General features: G+C 44.2%; 1 protein-coding gene across 1 annotated transcript in view; it reads left to right on the top strand.

The window, feature by feature from the left end:
* The window catches only part of cadm2a (cell adhesion molecule 2a), a gene marked incomplete at both ends in the record, with an annotated part of 289,548 nt that overhangs the window by 202,650 nt on the left and 64,398 nt on the right, over positions 1 to 22,500 (top strand). The window contains one exon of the mRNA XM_080856424.1: positions 7,848 to 7,874. Within this exon, the coding sequence (XP_080712550.1) occupies positions 7,848 to 7,874 (27 nt within the window). The remainder of the gene's footprint in view (positions 1 to 7,847; positions 7,875 to 22,500) is intronic.

The raw sequence follows: 22,500 nt of genomic DNA on the forward strand, positions 1-22,500 counted from the left end.
CCATCATTGAGGCTCGGCTTCCCACCGGAGTAGTCAAAGGCCTCAAAACCCCTCTCAGAAGTCTTTGTTAGCAAGTTTTCCCCCCAAAGTGCCACAAGTGAAAAGAAATGTAAGGCACACAAAAAAACGCCTTGTGGCTTGAAGGTTAGAGACCTGGATGTATTATTAAACATGGACTGATCGATAGCAGCCCAGAATCGTCTGTATTTGATGCCGAGTCTTTTTGATCTCAAAAGAAGATGAAAGATTCATATTACATCTTCATTCAGCGCAGAGTATCTCCTTTCAGTGTTGGAGCAGTTTCATGTACTGTCCAGAGGATAAAACATTCCCAAAGGCAGAAGGTGCTGAGAAACAGCTAAAAAAGAAAAGAATTCTCAGTGGACAATTACATCATAAATATTAAAGATATTAATCAAAAGCCTGTTCTGTGTATTTGCAGAAATAATATGATTTGCAACACAGTGTTTTAACACTGATATGAATGTCTTTCAGAATTGCGTTATATTTTGTGTATGTTGTGTTCTTTTTAATCATGAGAAGATTTGTCTGTTGGTCTTCTACTTGGCCATCACCTCCAAATCAGCATACACTACCATAGAAAAATGGGCACTTTAAACCAGATCTGGTCCTCATTTGGTGCAGATCTGATAGATCCGGGGCGCGATCCGTTACCGAGGCGTGTGCTATCTGGGTCTAGGCAACGCAAGAGGTGCCTGAGAAGATACACCTCCAGTGAGAAATGGGCCAGCTCGGTAATCTCTTCCACCCATATGTGGTTCGTGCCTCTTATGTGAGAGATTCATGAGGTCTGTATTCCCAGGGAGCTCGCTGTAAATTGAAACGTACAGGGTAATATCTTGGTATATGAAATGGTTGTTTTATGTCGACAGTGCTGTGCAAAGATTGAGATGTTCTTCAACCATCAACACAGTGTCACCAGGTGTCATCACATGATCGTTATTGGCTACTCTAGACTATTTAAGACAAGACTCTAGACTATTTAAGACAAGACTCTAGACTATTTAAGACTGATCTGGTTCTGCTGTGTAGCTGTAGTTTGTTCTGGAAAGAACAAGAGCAGGTGTTTAGTAATTCATGACGTGAGAGATTACTGAACACAAAAGGGCTGATTGAGAAGTAAAGGCTAAACGGTATCTTTCAGGATCAGTGAAACAAGTCACTGCTAACCAATACAGAGTAATTGATAATTTATTATAACAAAGTCTAAGTATCGATTCGTATCATAACTAAGTGGCCACCCAGTTGTGCGAACCACAAAAGGCCTTTTAAGCATATATACTCAGGTGACTATGCTCACGTACCCCTGCAGTTGCAGTCACATCAGCATTGCATCACATACACCATGGCTGACAAATATACTCGGTAAAGATTGTGGCAGGTCCGAAGCTTGAAAAATAGAATAAGAAAGATGTTAATGCTGCAATCCTTCTGTTCTGTCACACAGGGACAGCTCTCTGCTTGAGCGTAGAGGCGCCATTAAGCCGACTGTTTGCCCGCTCAGCCCTCGAGGCTCCAGGCACACTTAATTGAGAGCCATGCTGGGGCCCGTGCACCAGGCTGCAGGTTCCCTGTGGCACCCCACTGGGCGAAAAGGCCAAAATCTGTGGCTTTGATTTGTAAAAAAATAGGTTTGCAAAGGAGCTGGAAAAATGGCTATTCCTCTCATGCACATGGCGGGCTTTCCTGTAAATGTGTTTGTGCATGCTTTTTGTTTGTTTGCTTGTATGTTTGTTTGTTTCAAAATATGTAGAATTTAATAATAAATAACACCTCTGTTATGCAGAACCAGAACGATGAATGTTCAGATAGTAATCAGATAGAAATCAGTGGAAAAACAGTTATTGCATCCATAATAGTCGTTTTTGAAGTTCTGTAGGTCATTTGCAGTCTTTGCATATTCTCTAAAGACACTTAAGATGTATTGCAAAAAAGGTTATGTAGCAATCCCAATTGAATGTCTTCATGTTATAAAACATTTGAATGGTAGTTAAAGTCGTAAAAGAAAGATTGACTTCCACCTCAGCCATTGCAGTGAAACGGAAGTACCAGCTATAGATACAGTAACGGATGAACCCATGGACCTTAAGACCATTAGATAAGCCCATCATGACCACTGAAATGGCTTTTAACGTCTAGACTTGCCAATGAAAGTGTCTGCCTCATTCCCTCGATGAGACACGCACAATCATCCTGCTTAAATCAGGGATGTTTTCAGTGTCTGCGGCGGGGCATCTTTTGCTAACATTTAGACCTCCATGGAACGGGAACATGAAACATTCAGACACAGCAGGCTGCTTTATTAGGCTGGTTGGTCAGAGCGAAACGCCCGCTGTGGCCTAATGCCAAACTTTGCCTTCATGTCAGATTTCACAAAATTTTTCGAATGTGATTTGTGATTCTTGGTAGACAGAAAAGTGCTAATAAAAATACATTATTGAAAGTCTGTTCTTGACCACTCTGCCTGTTCTTGTAGAGCGCTGTGGTCTTACAGAATAGATATGTCGCCATATACCGTTAATACTTGGACTCTTGAGAGAGGAGCAGAGAGAGGGGGTCAGAGAGTCAGAGAGTCAGATAGAGAGAGAAAAAAAGAGAAATAGAGAGATGGTGTGAGAGAGAGTAAGAGAGAGAGAGAGCGATAGAGAGAGAGAAAAACAGAGAAGAAGAGGGAGGGGGTGAAAGAGAGTGAGATAGTAACATAGAGAGAGAGAGAGAAGAAGAGAGAGTTTGTGTGAGTGGGAGTGAGACTCAGATAAAGGGAGAGAGAAAAAGAGACAATCACAGAAGGAAAGAAGAAAAATAGGCAGAGAGAAAAGAGAGAGAAAGAGAGCATAGTGGATAAGTCAGGATGCCCTGGTGGGCTGTTTCCTGGTGGAATGCCAAGATGAGACCCTCCGTCGTGCCTGTGTGCTACACAGCTTACCTGTCACATTAGCGCTCGTTAGCTGAATTTATGACAGGCAGAGATTTGGACACCCGGTTGTTGTCTGAAAGGTTTTTGTTTTCATCCATGGCCCGTAGAGAGACTACCAGTCACGATCCACTAACAGCCACACATCATCCTTCCTTCCATGGAGTGCTCGGAGAGCTTACTGATATTACACTAATTACTAGTTTGACAGCTATATGTATGATTAAGCTCAAATTGGTGGAAATAAGCCAAATAAACATGAAAGCTCACCAGTGGCCTCGTTGTAAATAATGAATTTATAACATGATTTAGTAGGACAACTGTGTGAATGTGAATCAGATTTTCTACAAGGATTTGTGCAGGCATACAGATGCTGTCAAACACATGTAGGTGATTGCTCCTTGATGTGAAGCTCTCTAGGAGGGTAGATAAGAAGGATGAATATGATACAAATCAAAACAGATACTTTCGGGATGCATCCGTAATCAAAAAGCATAATTCTAAGCATTTCCATAAGCATACCTTACCAGTGGTGTTAATCAGACCTCATGTGTTTTTATTATTAGCGTGTGTGTGTGTGTTGTTGTTTTTTGTTGTTGTTTATCTGTTTACCTGTTTGTGCTGTTTTCACTCCTGCGTTAAGAAGAGCATTGAATGCAGTTGAGCACGTTGTGTGGACTCTGTGCCAGCGGTGGCGTAAGTGTTGCAGGGTTACAGTAGACGTGGCCTGACTGCACAGCCGCTGTGCGCCAGTCGGATCAATATCGAATTATTGTAAGCAAAAACAAAGCCCGCTGCCAGCCGATCGGTGGTGAAAGGGAAAGATTTGGAGAAGGAATTTGCTCTCCGTATCAACAGGAGGCTTTTTGTAGACATTACAGTAATGATCAGATATGTTCTGCCTCAGTTCCCTTTACAAAGCCGCTGGTCTTGTGACATTTATCACTCAGAAAATGAGCGGGATCAGTATAGATCCGTGTGGATCCTGACGGGGGTGCTGGAGAGATGTGGGGCGTGAAGCCATATGTCAGCCAATCCTGTTTCATCTGCTGCTCGTCCATGCAGGAAAGAAAAGAGGTAAATGGATGACAGGGGGAGAGATAAAGAGAAGGGAAAGAAGGAGAACAACAAGGAGGAGGAGGAGGAGAAGAAGATGTTTATTCGAGAATTATTATTAAGGTATAGTAGATGGGGCGTCAGGCGTACTGCGTAAAGTGAATTGCATACTTTCAACTCTCCGGCACACTCTCCCTGCACGTTGTCATTTGTGTTGATTCCAGCTGTTTAGTTCCCCCACGCCTCCCTCAAATGAATGACAGGGGGAGAGATAAAGAGAAAGGGAAAGTAGAAAAACAAGAAGGAGGAGGAGGAGGAGGAGGAGAAGAAGGTGTTTATTCGAGTATTATTATTATTAAGGTATAGTAGATGGGGCGTCAGGCGCACTGCGTGAAGTGAATTGCATACTTTCAACTCTCCGGCACACTCTCCCTGCATGTTGTCATTTCTGTTGATTCCAGCAGTTTAGTTCCCCCTCGCCTCCCTCAAATGAATGACAGGGGGAGAGATAAAGAGAAGGGAAAGTAGAAAAACAAGAAGGAGGAGGAGGAGGAGGAGAAGAAGGTGTTTATTCGAGTATTATTATTATTAAGGTATAGTAGATGGGGCGTCAGGCGTACTGCGTAAAGTGAATTGCATACTTTCAACTCTCCTGCACACTCTCCCTGCATGTTGTCATTTGTGTTGATTCCAGCTGTTTAGTTCCCCCACGCCTCCCTGTGTGAAGTGCCACAGAGCTGTGCGGACGCATGGGAAAGAGAAATCTCTTGGTCTCTCAGGGTCGGCCGTCATCCCTGCAGTGATTTACAGCCAGGGGAGGAGGCTTTATATGGCCACAACATGCTGACATGCAGCTGCAGCTGCCGCGGCCGTCGCTGTCTGCACTTCTTTACGTTCACCTCCATTGCTCTTCTTCTTCTTGGGTTTGGTGTCAACATTTTTTGCTGTTGTTGTTGATTTTTTTTTTTATCAGACGTTTGGGAACAAGGTTAAAGCAACAAAAGCAATTAAAATGAAATGTGAGAAATGTTATATACCCACACACTCACACATATATTATATAGTAGATGGTTTGTTTGGCAGATCTTTCACTGCACTTCCCCCGTATTCTGTTCTGTACACACAGTATATACCAGTATAAACAGTATACCCTTGACATTGAGATTTACACACAGGTAGTTAGTTATTAGTATTTATTGTGGTACAGTAGGTGGAACAGGAATATTTATTGCGACATGAGATATATGCTAGTGCAGATGTGGGGCTAAGACAGTCATTACACTTGGGAATGGCCGGCCTTGGGAAGGCAGCTATGCTGACCGTTTCATTATAATTTTCCAATACGCTGTACTTTTGAAGGGAAATCCAGTGTTCCTTCAGGAACGACACTGATGCCTCATATTATAATCAATACCAACCAATCAATGACCTCCGCGACCTTCCAGTGTTTGTCAGAACAACTTTCAACTAGATGAATTACCGCAAGCAACGACTTCTTCCCTTCTCAAACACAGACACCAGAGAATTAGTTTCATGTGCCGCCATATTAGATATTCAGCATACTGTGTCTAAAGGTACAGTCCATGGACATACAGTTTGTGTAGAGTTATAGTCCATGGACATACGGTATGTGTAGAGGTACAGTCTGTGGACACACAGTTTGTGTAGAGGTAGAGTCCATAGACATACAGTTTGTGTAGAGTTATAGTCCGTGGACATACAGTATGTGTAGGGGTACAGTATGTGGAGAGGTACAGTCCATAGACATACAGTTTGTGTAGAGTTATAGTCCGTGGACATACAGTATGTGTAGGGGTACAGTCTGTGGACACACAGTATGTGTAGAGGTACAGTTAGTGTAGAGGTAGAGTCCATAGACATACAGTCTGTGTAGAGGTAGAGTATGTGTAGAGTTATAGTCCGTGGACATACGGTATGTGTAGAGGTACAGTTTGTGTAGAGTTATAGTCCGTGGACATACAGTCTGTGTAGAGGTAGAGTATGTGTAGAGGTAGAGTCCATAGACATACAGTCTGTGTAGAGGTAGAGTATGTGTAGAGGTACAGTCCGTGGATATGCAGTATGTGTAGAGTTATAGTCCGTGGACATACAGTCTGTGTAGAGGTAGAGTATGTGTAGAGTTACAGTCCGTGGACATACAGTATGTTTAGAGGTACAGTATGTGTAGAGGTACAGTTTGTGTAGAGGTACAGTATGTGTAGAGGTACAGTTTGTGTAGAGGTACAGTTTGTGTAGAGGTACAGTATGTGTAGAGGTACAGTTTGTGTAGAGGTAGAGTCCATAGACATACAGTCTGTGTAGAGGTAGAGTATGTGTAGAGTTACAGTCCGTGGACATACAGTATGTTTAGAGGTAGAGTATGTGTAGAGGTAGAGTATGTGGAGAGGTAGAGTATGTGGAGAGGTACAGTCCATGGACACACAGTTAGTGTCCCTGCAGAGGTTGGTGCATACGTCCCATTAGTCTGAGGCTGGGAAACACAGGAGAGTGTGTCCAGTCAGTAATTATTATTATGACAGCACAATACAGACCTAGACAGAGTCCGGGTGGTGGCACCCCCTAACTTGACGTCCTATTAGCAGAGTGTGTGTGTGTGTGTGTGTGTGTGTGTGTGTGTGTGTGTGTGTGTGTGTGTGTGTGTGTGTGTGTGTGTGTGTGTGTGTGTGTGTGTGTGTGTGTGTGTGTGTGTGTGTGTGTGTGTGAGAGAGAGAGAAAATGCAGCCTTTATGTTAGCCTCGTCTTTGTCAAATTCGTCTTTGAATTTGTACTTCCTTTTCATTTCCGAAGCAAAGCAGCTTTCCCCTTAAAGCGATTTTATCAACGGGGTCCATACCGGCAGCGGTGGAATATAAAGTGATTGCGAAGCTATAATTTGCATCATTAAAAATGTAGCTCACAAGTCAAATCTCCAGCTGCCTCCACTGCTACATACTGTAGGGCAGCACATGCTGATAATGGACCTGCACAGGCAAGACGGGTGAAATCACCTCTGTTTGTGCGCTCAGACACTGGGCTAAAGTCTCCTTGGAGAGTTGAAGTGTGGCGTCCTTGGTGGCGTCCCCTAATTGGGCCGTTGCTGAGGGGGAGCTTGCCTGGTGTCTGATCAATAAAGATTCAGGAGGCAATGAGTCACCGGCGGCTGCCTATTCATGGGAGATGTGTGGAGCAGAGACACACGCTAGATTGACCCGGTGGTGTTGTTTGTGTCGAGACTCCCACTGCATGTTTGGACAGATTGTGGCAGAAACATGGATCACCTCTTCAAAGCCTAAGAAAACACTCTTTGGTTAAAAAAAACAATCAGTTGCTTGAAGTATTACTGAGTATGGTTAAAGAGCATACTTCTTATATAATCAGTTATGTATCGTAGGTTGCCCCTTGGGTAAAAGCAGAAAGATGTACAAAGATGGTAATATCCATTTTCTGACATTGTGTTGTGTGCATGTGGTTGGTTGTGTGGTATTCGCTAGAATTCTGAAGGCAACCTAGCTCAAAATACTCTTAATCAGAAGTGTGTAGGTTTACAGTCTGGTCATTCACATAAGTGCGATATTCTCTTTAACATCACACAAGCTCCCATATAATTCATATTAACAGAATTGATAAACTCCACAAACCCTGACTCTCAGAGCAGTGTTAAAAGTGTCATCATTTGTATTGCCAGAAGACAATAACTTTCAGATTCATTGATCTAATCAATTTTTCTCCTTCTCTCTTTCTCTCTTTGCCTTCTTTTCTCCTCTTCTCTTCTCGTCTCGTCTCGTCTCGTCTCTTCATCCCCTCCACCTAATTGCTTCATCCTCTCCTCTTCCCTCCCTGCCTTTGGTGCGTCTAGTGGCCGCCACCAAAAACAAAGCGAGAGGTGAGTTTTGTCCTCGATCTTTCCGTGGCACATGATTAATGAGGGGAGCACCATCCCCCCAATAGACCGCCGCTCTACGCGCCCTCTTATCAAGCCTTGCATGCCAACCAGACAACGAGGCTTTACCAGTCCCCTCCCCACGCGGAAAGAAAGAGAACGAGAGAACAAGAGGGATGGCTGAATTATCTTTCGGGGGATATTACACAACCCCTCTCAGCGCCCCCAGGCATCGCTCCTTTCCTTCACAATCACCCTCTTTGCTCTCTTCCGCTCTATTTGTCTCCCCTTTCTTTCCTTACTTCACCTTCTGTAGTCATTAAAAAAAAAAAATCACATTTCGACCTCTTAGTCCTAGGTAGCACCACCCCACAGTGGTATTGAATAGGTCATGAACAATTGTCTTTTAACGTTATGGCATGAATGGAACTCAAAGTCCCTAGAGAACAGAAAGAAAGGGGGAAAAAAATGACGTGGAAACAAAAGTCCCGCTCTTTTGTGCGCGAAGGTTTCATAAATCACCAAATAAAAAGCTCATTATCTTGGGAGCATATAAATGAGAAAGTAGGTGATACTGTACAAACCCCTATAACCAGTCGTCACCACCCGTCAGACTCCCTCCTCTCTGCATGAAAGTGCCCAGTATAAAAGGGTGTGCTTGACAGCAATATGCGTAAAATATGTGTGAAATCTAAAGTTAATCTATGAAGTTGTAAGGAAGTGAGGCGCTATCACTGCTGAGCTCAGCAGTGTGGTTATGTGGGTGCATTATACACTGATAGATAGCACACATTCTGTATATCTTTGCTGTACTGCAAAATCCCTTGGGTAAAACGATCTGCTGACTTAATAAATATCAGTTGGAAAGTAGAAAACGTAGAATAGTGTCTGCGTGAAAGAATGGGCAAGCTTTAAGGAACACTCTACTTAAACCCAGTATCCGCCAAGCATTACAGACACATGAATAAAGTGTTATTAAGTATTTATAATGCCTTATAATGATTGACACTTACGATTTATACAAAGTAATGACTGCCCTCCTAGCGCATTATGTTGTTTTAGCATAAGACTTCACAGCTTAAAGTATCAGAATGCATAGCAAAGCTTCTTTTATCACTTGATAATGGCACTAATGACATCTTTGCCTTATGGTAAATGAAATGTATTCAGCAGATGCTGTTTATGAAGCCGTAGGGGACCATATACAAGCAATCATAATAGGAGTTCTTAAGAGCTTATGCTGCAACATTATAATGCTTCATCAGCACAGTCATGTCTATTAATAAATAGTTATGTAGACTTATGTCAGACACTAGGATGCATTATGAATACTTTCTACACATTTATAACAAACAAACAACAAACAAGGCTGACTTTTCAAGTCAGTTTTTTATTGCACAAGCGATTCACTGCAACACACAGGTGTTATATATGATAGGCGATCCAGGACACACACACACACACACACGCACGCAGGCCTGAGGTCGCTGTGAATTCACGCTCTGTGTTTATAATGACTTATAGGTACTGGGTTAAGGTAAGGTGTTCCCCAAAGTATGGTAAAAAACGGCGGTCCAAGTACAAACCTTTCTATGACTATGCCACTACATTGGGTTTGAGATTAAACCTTGTCAAAAATCTGAGAAGTTGTTTGTAACAGCCTCTCTTCAGGTAGGTTGTTCTATGACGTTATCCATTACTTCTCTGAAAGGGTAAAAGAAATGGAAGTTACTTTGATAAATGAGATGTTCCTGTTTTTGAGACCTCTCATACTCATGTTAGCTGAACAGGAACTAGTATATTCATTAGTCTGTCTTGGGTGTACTGGAAGAAGTCATCTCATCTTTAAGACATTTTATACATTAGCCTATTCAATATATAGTTGATACAAAAAACTATTCCTCTGTGTTGAGGTTATATAAGTAAACATCTGTACTTTATTTAGAAGACTATGCAGTATATTGCAGTCAAGATCAAACAGAAAGCAATCCTATTTCTGCGCATAAAAAAAAATCGATTGGGCACACCGCACATGATGCTAAAAGTATAAGCAACATGAGGTTTTTCAAATGATTAAAAGATTTTTTTTTTCTTTCTGATTTTGCTCATGCAAAGCTTTTGTACAAGAAACTGTAAGAAGTGTTTGAAAAGCGCTGGTACCAGACCAGAATATATTTAATCTTTTATTCATGGCTTCAGTCACGATATTCAGGACAAGGTCAGCTCTACTTCATATGTATGTATGGATGGAGAGAAAAGAGGAAGAAAGAGATAAGGCGGTTATCCTCCGGTCGCACCAGAAATTCAACCTGTAATTCAAATGATGTGAAATGATCTCCTCTTCATATCTACTGGATACTTTTTTTTTTTATCAAAATGCAAAATCGCCGAATGCCAAAGCATGCATGCATTGAAAATGGATGTCTTCAACAAGCCCAGTGCAAATATTGGCATCGCATTGGCACGGATAGAATGTGTATAATATAAATCATCCATTGTCAACTGACCACTAACTCTCATCCTCCCGTTAGTAAATCCAACCAAACTATGACTTGACCCACACGAACCTGAAACCTATCTCTAATCATAAGTAATGCCCTTTCAATTTCTTCCTTTTAGCCACACATAGGTCTGTGTTGACAGAAAGGGCTGTGTGTGCATGTGTATGCGTGTATGTGTGTGTGTGTGTGTGTGTGTGTGTGTGTGTGTGTGTGTGTGTGTGTGTGTGTGTGTTGTGTGTGTGTGTGTGTGTGTGTGTGTGTGTGTGTCTGTGTCTGTGTCTGTGTCTGTGTCTGTGTGTGTGTGTGTCTGTGTCTGTGTCTGTGTCTGTGTCTGTTTGTGTGTGTCTGAGTCTGTGTCTGTGTCTGTGTCTGTGTCTGTGTCTGTGTCTGTGTCTGTGTCTGTGTCTGTGTCTGTGTCTGTGTCTGTGTCTGTGTCTGTGTCTGTGTGTGTGTGTGTGTGTGTGAGTGTGTGTGTGTGCGCTCTGTGTGTCTGTGTCTGTGTCTGTGTCTGTCTGTGTGTGTGTGTGTGTGTGTGTGTGTGTGTGTGTGTGTGTGTGTGTGTGTGTGTGTGTGTGTGAGTGTGTGTGTGTGTGTGTGTGTGTGTGTGTGTGTGTGTGTGAGTGTGTGTGTGCTCTGTGTTGACAGAAAGGGCTGTCCAAATACAGAGGGCTTCAACAGTTCTGTGTTCCGGGCTCCGAGGTGCAATCATAACATTATTGATTGCAAGTAAAATACCATTCACCCAAATATGCTGTTCTTGCTCACAGTACTCAGCATAATTTAGGGCAATAGTCACATGTGCCAATCATATACAGAATCAATGTTTTGGCATTGATATTTAATGTTGCAAGACGTAGTGCCCAAAAAGCGCTTCAAATTGACAGAACACACATCCGACACAGTTTGGCCAGTATATCCATGTATCTGGAATCACCAACATCAACAGTGCCCCTCAGTAAAGCTGCAAAGAATCATGGGAAAACCAAAACCATAGGAAAGGAATGAATTTAGCAGTGGAAAATCTTTCAACAATATCATCAACCACACGTGTCAAACTGCACTCCGTGTCAAAGGTCGTGCTAACCAGGGCCTCGTTTCCCGCTAACGACGTATCTTAACGGCCTACGTGGATTTTGGCGACATCGTAGACTCATCAAGTGCGGCGTCGGGAAACCGCTCTGCAAGGATCCCTCTTACGACCGATTTCAAGTCCTTTTTAGCGTTCGGGAAACTAGGCCCAGGATGTTAAACATTCCTGCATCGAGGACCCGTGTTATACTGATGTGTTTAGGGCAGCCGTGGCCTACTGGTTAGGGTTTCAGGCTGGAAACCGTAGGGTGGCCGGTTCAATCCCCGACCAGTAGGGGAAAAAGTGGGCGGGGGAAGTGGTAGACCACCCATCTCCCATGCCCACATCCACGGCTGAAGTGCCCTTGAGCAAGGCACCTAACCCCGATCACTGCTCCCCGGGCGCTGCCAATGGCAGCTCACTGCTCTGGGTTAGTGTGTAACCTCACTTCACTGTGTGTGTGTGTGTCACTTACCTGGATGGGTTAAATGCAGAGGTGAATTTCAGAGAGTGTGTGTGTCTACACCACCTCTGCCATAGAGAGGGCTTTCACTTCACTTTCACATGTGACATGTTTCCCTTTGCTGTGTACAGTGAGAGATATAACCCATGTCACCGGAGAGATGGGTCATCGGAGGGTTTTGGCTTTGAGTGTTCAGCTTCTCCAGGAAGCCGTTGGTCAGCTCTCTGTAGGGGTGTTCAACTGTCGCTGTCTGTCTGTCTGCTTGAGTGAGCACTTGGGCCCGGGCGGACCAGCTCTTGGCAGGAGTGAGAAGCCTGCGGTTTGACACTGCAAAGGGGCCGGTGCCTGAAGCAAGAGGTTGTGCAGCGGAGACGTCCGCAGGGGGAATGGAGAAGTCGTGTGGAGTCAGACGAGAAGTCTCACAAAAACGTGAAACGAATGTGATCGGCCTTCGGATAAGCAGGCTGTCGTGAGCCAGGAATGAGAGACAAGAGTCACCAAAATCACACACACACACACACACACACACACACACACACACACACAGACACACACACACACAGACACACTAACACACACACACACACACAGACACACACACACACACACACACACAGCGAGCATGAATAATTCATCGCTAGTGTGGTAGAGTACTTGAACACTTGCAACCGCAATTTCACCTGCGTGCCACTGGTCGCCATGGGACCCAGACTCACCGGTAAAAGGTTGCCATAGCGAGGAGCAAGTTTAGTCAGTGAGTGAGATGTTTGTGTCAACACCATTTTTCGCCAGCCTGACTAGACTAGAGCGAGACAGTGGCAGCACCTTGTCTCGTTTGGTCAGTCCATGTAGTTCAATTAAAATAACTGTTTGAACTAACATGAGTAAATAATGAGAATAATAAAAAACAAGAGAAAAAATTTCCATTAATGAAGAAGTATTTTGTTTGCTTGGACTATTGTGTACAGTGGTTGGAACAGCTGTGTCCTGTTCTAATTGTGCAAACGAGATGAGAGTTGCCAGAACCGGGGCATTTGTTGTTGGCTAATTAATTCGATTTCAGAAATTAGAGTATGACTTAAAAAGCTTGTGTTGCCGTGCTTCGCATAGACAATAACAAATGCTGTTGTTTTTCCGGGGCTTCTAATTTAATTTGTTTGCAGTCACAGCAAATTCTGTGTGTTTTTGGAGTGCTGGCTGTGCTCTGGTGCACATGACGTGAATGCTTAAGACCAGTGCGTCTTTCAAGGTAAGCGTCGCTATGATACCCAGCATTTATGACAGCCCTTAAAGCTTTTTGTTGGAGTGTTTTTTTGGCACTGGGAAATGCCGTAGACTTGCGTCCATTTGTGTCAAAGGAGAGAGTATATAGCAGAGCTGAGGGAAGCAGTTAGGTAGGGTCACCAAACCACCAGACCAGATGATGAGGACAGGTGACGGCAATTCTTACACCGGAGACCATGAACCAGTCATGCGGGGTGATGAAACATGACATGAGCTGTAGCAGCTGGAAACGTGTACATGTCATTCAAGGTGTGACACAACAGAGCAGGTTATTACGGCCATTCACAGAGAGAGCGAGAAAGAGAGAGAGAGAGAGATAGAGAGAGAAAGAGAGAGAGAGAAAGAGAGAGAGAGAGAGAGTTCACCATAGAGTTTCTCCCTCTTCAGCCTATGCACATATTATACTTCCGCAACTGTTCATCTACCAAAACCTTTATAGTTTCTAAAGTTTGGTTTTGCTGTAAGATGTCGACAGTACAGTTAGAAGAATAGAGGCAGTCTATTTTAGGAAACTTTTCTGAAGTTCTAGTTGATTTTCTTTGCAAAAAAAAAAACTAAAACTGTACTTTCTCATTAGGTTGTGTTTTTGTTCATGGGTGACCCTGCCTAGGCCGTCAACATCAGGGATCTTAGTAACGAAGCGGCTAGCTGGCTCATTTCACTAATTAGACTCAAGAACCAGAACTCAATGATTTCTAACAAATACACTATTCTGTACCCGGGGAGGAAGCGTGCGTGAGTCTCTGGCTGGCCCCTCCCTTCCAGCCTGGCCCAATTAAGCGGGAGCTTGCTGTTGTGTGCTTTCAAGAGAGGTAAAGCCAGCGGATAGCTCCTTCGCTGTTGAGATTGTCACCGATGTCCCCAGCACCATGGGAGTTAGAGTTTGAGTGTGCGTGTGTGTGTGTGGGTGTGTGGTGTGTGTGTGTGTGTGTGTGTGTGTGTGTGTGTGTGTGTGTGTGTGTGTGTGTGTGTGTGCGCGTGTGCGTGTGGCAATGTGTTTGTGTCCATGTATGCGGTTTGTTTGTGTATGTGTCACTGTGCGTGTCTGTTTGTCTGTGTTATGTGTACACATTGTTGCTGTGTGTGTAGGTGAGAGTGAGTGTGAATGCGTATGCGTGTGTGTGTGTGTGTGATTGCTTGTGTGTGTATGTGTGTGTCTGCACGAGAGAGAATGTGAGTGTGAATGCGTATGCGTGCGTGTGTATGTGTGTGTGTTTGTTTGCTTGTGTGTGTATGTGTGTGAGAGATAGAGTGTGAGTCTGAATGTGTATACGTGGGTGTGTATGTGTGTGTGTTTGTTTGCTTGTGTGTGTATGTGTGTGAGGGATAGAGTGTGAGTCTGAATGCGTATGCGTGCGTGTGTATGTGTGTGTGTTTTTGCTTGTGTGTGTGTGTGTGTCTGCACGTTTATTTGTGTATCTATGAGAGAGAGAGTGAGAGCCCTCCAGCCCTAATTAAGGACCCAACCAAAAACCCTCGCTACAGGCTGGGTTCCTCAGCCGGGAGCAGTGAGGCTCCATCAAGGCCAAAGCAGACAAAGCCCGCTCTGGAGAAGGGAGCGAGGCAGCCACCAACCACGCGGAGCTGGAATAGAGAGCCCAACCACATGTCTACAGCCTCTATAGCCATCCATCTAAAGCCACCCAAAGCTCCTTTCACATGCCGTTGTAGCTTACGAAACTAAACATCTTGTAATTCGTATGTTTAATTTTACGTTGCACATAAATTAAGTGACTCAGCTCATGTTGTCTACAGCCATCCATAGCTTGTTTCACTTGCCATTATAGCTTACGAAACTAAACGTCTTGTAATTCGTATGTTTAATTTTACGTTGCACATAAATTAAGTGACTCAGCTCATGTTGTCTACAGCCATCCATAGCTTGTTTCACATGCCGTTATAGCTTACGAAACTAACTGTCTTGTGGCTCATGGGATACACAAACTCATAAGTTCATGTCACATTTAAACCCATAGCTCATTTTATATGACATCATACAGTATCTCGCTAAACTAAATGTTTCCTAACTCTAATATGAAATTCATGTCACACATTAAATTAAGTGGTTGACCTTCATTTTATTACCTCATTTTATTTGTTTTTTATTCACATGCCATTACAGCTCACAATACGAACCGTTTGTTAACTCATAAGTTGAAATGGATGTAACACTTCACATAATTTACAGCTGTGTACAGCTTATCTGTAGGTTTTTGTTGTATTGCACAGTTGTTAAAGTAGAAACTGAGCTGAATATGGCAGACATTTCCTTTGGTGGTCTTGAGATGGCGAGACAGACGGGGCACATCAGCCTATGTGCCACCTGTCAGATGCCCGCTGGCCTGGCCCGGAGCTCGCTCTAGACATCTGCCTGGCACTGAAAGCATTTCTTGACCTCCTTGGATCAAGACTGTGCCCGTGGCACCACTATGCATGGCAAGACCCTGGAAGACAAAACTCCAGAAGAGTGTGTGTGTGTGTGTGTGTGTGTGTGTGTGTGTGTGTGTGTGTGTGTGTGTGTGTGTGTGTGTGTGTGTGTGTGTGTGTGTGTGTGTGTGTGTGTGTGTGTGTGTTTTGGTCAAGGAACTTGCTGCTCATCCCTGTCTCCAGAGTTGTGTCATTTTTTTTAATTGTTTTGCTCTTTTTGACCAAGGATATTTATCCTTCATATGTATCCTTACCATATCCCTAACCCCCATTTTTTTCCCATTAGCTTGGGAAATAGATATAGTATGCTATGAATGTACTTTAAAGAACACAAATACTGATTACCATTAGACAAATTGAGACCCATCCATGACTCCCTTACAGTGACACGACTCTGTGAGTGTTTTAATAATGCAAAATTTGAGTGACAGTATAACATTGAATGTGGTTAAAGGCAGGGGCTCAGGGACTCTCACATGTCTGACTGTGCTGTTTCCACCTCCATGTGGAACCACAGATCAGGTTTTTATTCCAAAGTCTTAATCTTAAATACCTCTGAAGTGACAGAGACATTTTATACAGTGAGTAATCGTGATATATGTATTTAAAAATTGATCAAATGTCCTCTTAAATTGCCTTTGTCATTACACTTTACTAGATGTCTTGTCACTGATAAGTTGAAATTCATGTTAGGCTCAGATATCCAGCGGAGAGTGTCCTCCGTGCTGATCCATCCAAACGCACTCTAAACGGGACCCTGGGGGCGGTGTCAGGAATGACTCAGTCTTTATGGCGTTCATTTTTTTATGGCGTATCCTGAATGACCGCTTTTATAGCGGGATAACTAGCGGCTCAGGCGGCAGGCCTTGCAGGAGCGCGGTGATCGGCCGTGTTGGAGCGCTGTGATCAGCTGTGATCAGCCGTGTTGGAGCGCTGTGATCAGCTGTGTTGGAGCGCTGTGATCAGCTGTGTTGGAGCGCTGTGATCAGCTGTGATCAGCCGTGTTGGAGCGCTGTGATCAGCCGTGTTGGAGCGCTGTGATCAGCTGTGTTGGAGCGCTGTGATCAGCTGTGATCAGCCGTGTTGGAGCGCTGTGATCAGCTGTGTTGGAGCGTTGTGATCAGAGGTGTTGGAGCGCTGTGATCAGCCGTGTTGGAGCACCGCTGTGATCAGCTGTGTTGGAGCGCTGTGATCAGCCGTGTTGGAGCGCTGTGATCAGCTGTGTTGGAGCGCTGTGATCAGCTGTGTTGGAGCGCTGTGATCAGAGGTGTCGGAGCGCTGTGATCGGCCGCGTTGGAGCTCCTGATCTTAAGATGCCGGTCACATCGGCCGTGTTGGAGCGCGCTCTTCATCTAAAGATGCCGGTCACATCGGCCGCGTTGGAGCGCGCTCTTCATCTAAAGATGCCGGTCACATCCCGGCCATCATCTCCAGAGCCCCCTCTGAAGGTCAGGCACTCTCCCCGCTCCTCCTCAATCTTTTACCTCTCTTCTAAGCCTCCACTATAGGTCAGCTTGTTTTGCTCTGCTCAGAAAGGTTATGGGCGCCCGTCCACTTGAAGGTCCTCCTCTGGTATTTTGTACACAAGCCATGCTTTCCTTTTTTTTCCATGAATGACAGCCACAACATGCAAAAAATATGTATTTTTTCAAAAAAGGTCATAGCGAGTGCAGGGATTTGTGTATCACCACAGATGTAGCTATGTAATGTTGTATGCCATAAAAGGAATGTTTATAGCATGTTGGGGATATGTTAAAGCGTGTTATCTTAATCTAAACGCCAGCCACAGCTATGATATAACAGATGTATGAATTGACATTCACTTAGTCATACAAGAGGTAGATGTTTCTGTCATTCTGGTCTAACTATACTTATATAATATATATTTGAAAGTTTGTACTTGTTTAGGCACTGAACCTTGCTGTACTAGACTCCTGTCTACGCTGTTACTTTAGCACCCAGTCGAGGCTTAGGCAGGTCTTTAATGAGGCTGGCGAGGACTGCTTGAGTGAGCGGACACTATGAGCCAACTGTCTGCAGTCCACGGGTTATGTAAGAGATCATGCTTGATGAAGTGTGTCCGTGTAGAGAAATAATGAACAAGTCTGAAGCAGTCGCCTTTGTTAAGTTATGCTATTTTTGTGTGAGAGTAACTGGAAGGTTATTTTCCCTCTTCGGAGATAAACATGTTGTCATCTGGAGACGTTATTTGTGAGTGTGTGTGTGTGTGTGTGTGTGGGGGGGGGGGGGGTGTCTGAGAGAGAGAATATAAAGTTACTTTATCAGTTTACTCAACTAAACGACTGCTTCTCCTTGGATGTAGCCTGAGCCTGTTGTTTTGTCGTCCACAAACCCATGTTTAATTTAACAGTTGCCAAGCCAACATGCCTGACCACACCACAAAGTCCTGATATAGAATTACAGAATTTAGCTGTGTTTGCACAGCAGTTAGAACATAGGTTCACCTTGTATCACAATTGTGTCAGAGAAGGCATATGCACGATGTTACCTATGGCGACGTCACTTAACTGAGGACTGTCACGGATCGTGACCATGAATGCGTTAAAAAAGCGAATCTGTAACAATAAAAGAAGAAAGAAAGAAAGAGAATAAAGCCATAGTGCTTTGATATGCAGTTACTAAAAAGTAGTACTTTTTTTTTTTTTTACTGCACAACATTTAAATGCTAGTACAAAGCCCTCTGTGTTAATGTAATTTATATAAAGACTATCTTCCAGTGCAATGCTTTGACATGCACTGTGCTAACCACTTAAGTCCTGACAGTGTATTCTGTCATAAGCTCACATGTCAAGCCATCCGTCAGGCCCACATGTAACATGTAGAATGAGTGTGTTAAGCTGTTCAGCCTGGTCTGGTTTGATTAAACGCGCTGCACGGAAGAGATTTCTACAACTCGGAGGAGTTTTGCCTCATTTCCCCGCGTATGTCTGTGTCAGCTGTTTAATTCACTCGTTAAATATAAGTTTCCCTAAAGCAGAATAGGAGAGAACGGATGCCACAAGGGCCCAGACAGAGCTGGGAGAAGGAGAGAGAGAGAGAGAGTGGGTGTGAGAAAGAGAGAGGGAGAGAGAGAGAGAGAGGGAGTGATGAATCCCGGAGGAAGCCGCTAAGGACAGATAGCAGAGGGGAGCTCATCTTACAGCAGCACAGCACAGCTCCCTACACTGGGGACAGACTCCCATGTCTTTCACTCTCTCACACACACACACACACACTCTCACACACACACACACCACACACATGCACACACACACAAACACACACCACACACATGCACACACACACGCCACACACACACACACACACACACACACACACACACACACACACACACACACACACACACACACACGCCACACACATGCACACACACACAAACACACACCACACACATGCACACACACACAAACACACACACACACACACACACACACACACATGGGACCCTTCCCTCAGGAAACCTCTCTCAATCAGCTGCCATTGGCTACCGAAGTGTGTGGATGTGTGTGTGTGTGTGTGTGTGTGTGTATGTGTGTGTGTGTGTGTGTGTGTGTTTGAAGACTCACCTCACTGCTCAATTAAGCACACATGCCACTCCTAATAAAATCATTGCAATGTGCATAGTCCTCCAAGGACCTGCCTCACTGGGTGGAAAAAGACGGAGGGAAAGAGAAGTAGGACATTTTTAAATAACGAGGAAATAGAAAATAGAGGATTATTTACTCCCTGTGTAACCTGCTGTGCACGTGTTCCATGCCGCACAGAGCAGATCTTTCAGTGTTCAGTCCTCTTTCACTGCAACACGGCATGCACTGTACACACACACACACACACACACACACACACACACACACACACACACACACACACACACACACGCTGTACAGAGTAGATCTTTCAGTGTTTCAGTCCTCTTTCACTGCAACACGACATGCACTGTACACACACACACACACACACACACACACACACACACACACACACACGCTGTACAGAGTAGGTCTGTCAGTGTTTCAGTCCTCTTTCACTGCAACACGGCATGCACTGATTGATGATGTGATTGATTTGGAATACAGTACATACAGTATACATAACTACACTGATAGATCCGGTCATGATGATGTACATACACACATAACCACACTGATAGATTAGGTCATGATGTTGTTCATACACACATACCGTTACTACCCTTATAGATCAGTTAATGTGGTTGATACACACATAACTACACTGATAGATTAGGTCATGATATTGTAGATACACACATAACTACACTGATAGATCAGGTCATGATGTTGTTCATACACACATACAGTAACTACCCTTATAGATCAGGTAATGTGGTTGATACACGCATAACTACACTGATAGATCAGGTCATGATATTGTAGATACACACATAACTACACTGATAGATCAGGTCATGATATTGTAGATACACACATAACTACACCGATAGATGTGATTATGATATTGTAGATACACACATAACTACACCGATAGATCAGGTCATGATGTTGTAGATACACACAGTAGCTACACTGATAGATCAGGTCATGATGATGTAGATACACACATACATGTGCATGTGAATGAATGCCATACAACACTGATCCGGTGTGGCATTCATTCACATTGTGATGTCAAGGCTGAGCGGAGTGGGCTCTGGTCAGTAGTTCATTGTGATGTCATTGTGATGTTGAGGCTGAGCGGAGTGGGCTCTGGTCAGTAGTTCATTGTGATGTCATTGTGATGTCGAGGCTGAGCGGAGTGGGCTCTGGTCAGTAGTTCATTGTGATGTCATTGTGATGTCAAGGCTGAGCGGAGTGGGCTCTGGTCAGTAGTTCATTGTGATGTCATTGTGATGTCAAGGCTGAGCGGAGTGGGCTCTGGTCAGTAGTTCATTGTGATGTCATTGTGATGTTGAGGCTGAGCGGAGTGGGCTCTGGTCAGTAGTTCATTGTGATGTCATTGTGATGTCGAGGCTGAGCGGAGTGGGCTCTGGTCAGTAGTTCATTGTGATGTCATTGTGATGTCGAGGCTGAGCGGAGTGGGCTCTGGTCAGTAGTTCATTGTGATGTCATTGTGATGTCGAGGCTGAGCGGAGTGGGCTCTGGTCAGTAGTTCATTGTGATGTCATTGTGATGTCGAGGCTGAGCGGAGTGGGCTCTGGTCAGTAGTTCATTGTGATGTCATTGTGATGTCGAGGCTGAGCGGAGTGGGCTCTGGTCAGTAGTTCATTGTGATGTCATTGTGATGTTGAGGCTGAGAGGAGTGGGCTCTGGTCAGTAGTTCATTGTGATGTCATTGTGATGTTGAGGCTGAGCGGAGTGGGCTCTGGTCAGTAGTTCATTGTTGGTTGTTGCCTGGAAACACAAGCAGAAATCATTCAAAAATAATTAAGTAGTTACACATTGACACACCAGTCAGAGGCTTCATGCGAGATGAGACCAATGATCTCTTTGCCCACCCCAACCCCCCACAATTTAATATGACACGTTGGAGACATTTTACCATAATACCACTTGACAAAGAAGAACGGAAGGTCAGTGTCTGTGACAGACAGTCCTCCATTTTCTAATTACACTCTTGTGTATCTCTCTCTAAGTGAGAAGGAGCCCCATGTGATCAAAGACAGCAGTGGGTGTGTGTGTGTGTGTGTGTGTGTGTGTGTGTGGGTGTGTGCATGTGTGTGTGCATATGTGTGTGCGCGTGTGTGTTTTCGCGTGTGTGTGTGTGCATGTGTGTGTGCGCGTGTGTGTATGTTTGCGCGTTTGTGAGTGTGTGTGTGTTTGTGCGTGTGTGTGTGTGTGTGTGTGTGTGCATGTGTGTGTGCATGTGTGTGTGCGCGTGTGTGTTTTCGCGTGTGTGTGTGTGCATGTGTGTGTGCGCGTGTGTGTATGTTTGCGCGTGTGTGTGTGTGTGTGTTTATGCGTGCGCGTGTGTGTGTGTGTGTGAGTGTGTGTGTGTGTGTGTGTCTTCTACCTGTTGCAGCCCAGTGGCCTCTCAGTGAGAAGCTGCTTCTAATTATGGGGTGCAGTCAGCTGGAGAAGACCCTCCTTTTCTCCCTGGGATCACACACACACATTCATTAGTATCACACTCAGTGCAGTAGCAGGGCAAATGTGTGTGTGTGTGTTTGTATATGTGTGTGTGTGTGTGTGTGTGTGTGTGTGTGTGTGTGTGTGTGTGTGTGTGAGTGTATATATTTGCTCATATGCAAGCACGTCAATCCAATTTTGCCCAACTCCTCAGAGAGCACCTTCCTTTCTAACTGGCACCTTGGCTTAACCTGCACTTAAGCAGTGACAGTCCCGCACTTCTTTTTCTTTTTATGTTGTTATCTATTTCTTGAAAAAAAAAAGCAGTATTTATTGTTACACCAGGTTTTATTGCTCTTAGCTTGACTGTACTCTCCCTTGTACGTCGCTTTGGACAAAAGCGTCTGCTAAATGACTAAATGTAAATGTAAATGTCATATACGTAACTGTCTTTGTTTGTGTTTGTGTGTGTAGTCCATTTGCTCTGGTCTGGTTATGTTTGGATCAAATTGATCTTAAGTCGTCTACGCCTATGTCTTCAAAACTGGCCCGACTTTTACACAGATCTTTACCAATTCCGAGAGCGTTCACCATTATTTCTGAATATTAAATCACGTCAGCCCTTTATCGTCTGGTCTGTAGCCACGCTCGTGTGTGTGATGTGACACCCAGAATCCGCCCGGAGAGGAAGAAGAGAAGTGATGAAGAGCAGGAGAAAAGATCTGTAAGGATATTTGTCATACGGATCGCTCATGAATAATACATTGTTCTAACCCAGGCATATGCATATCCAGGCGTATCCATTTTTGTCTTCTTTTTC

Source organism: Sprattus sprattus, assembly GCF_963457725.1.
Source record: "Sprattus sprattus genome assembly, chromosome: 1".
NCBI classification, from domain to species: Eukaryota; Metazoa; Chordata; class Actinopteri; order Clupeiformes; family Clupeidae; genus Sprattus; species Sprattus sprattus.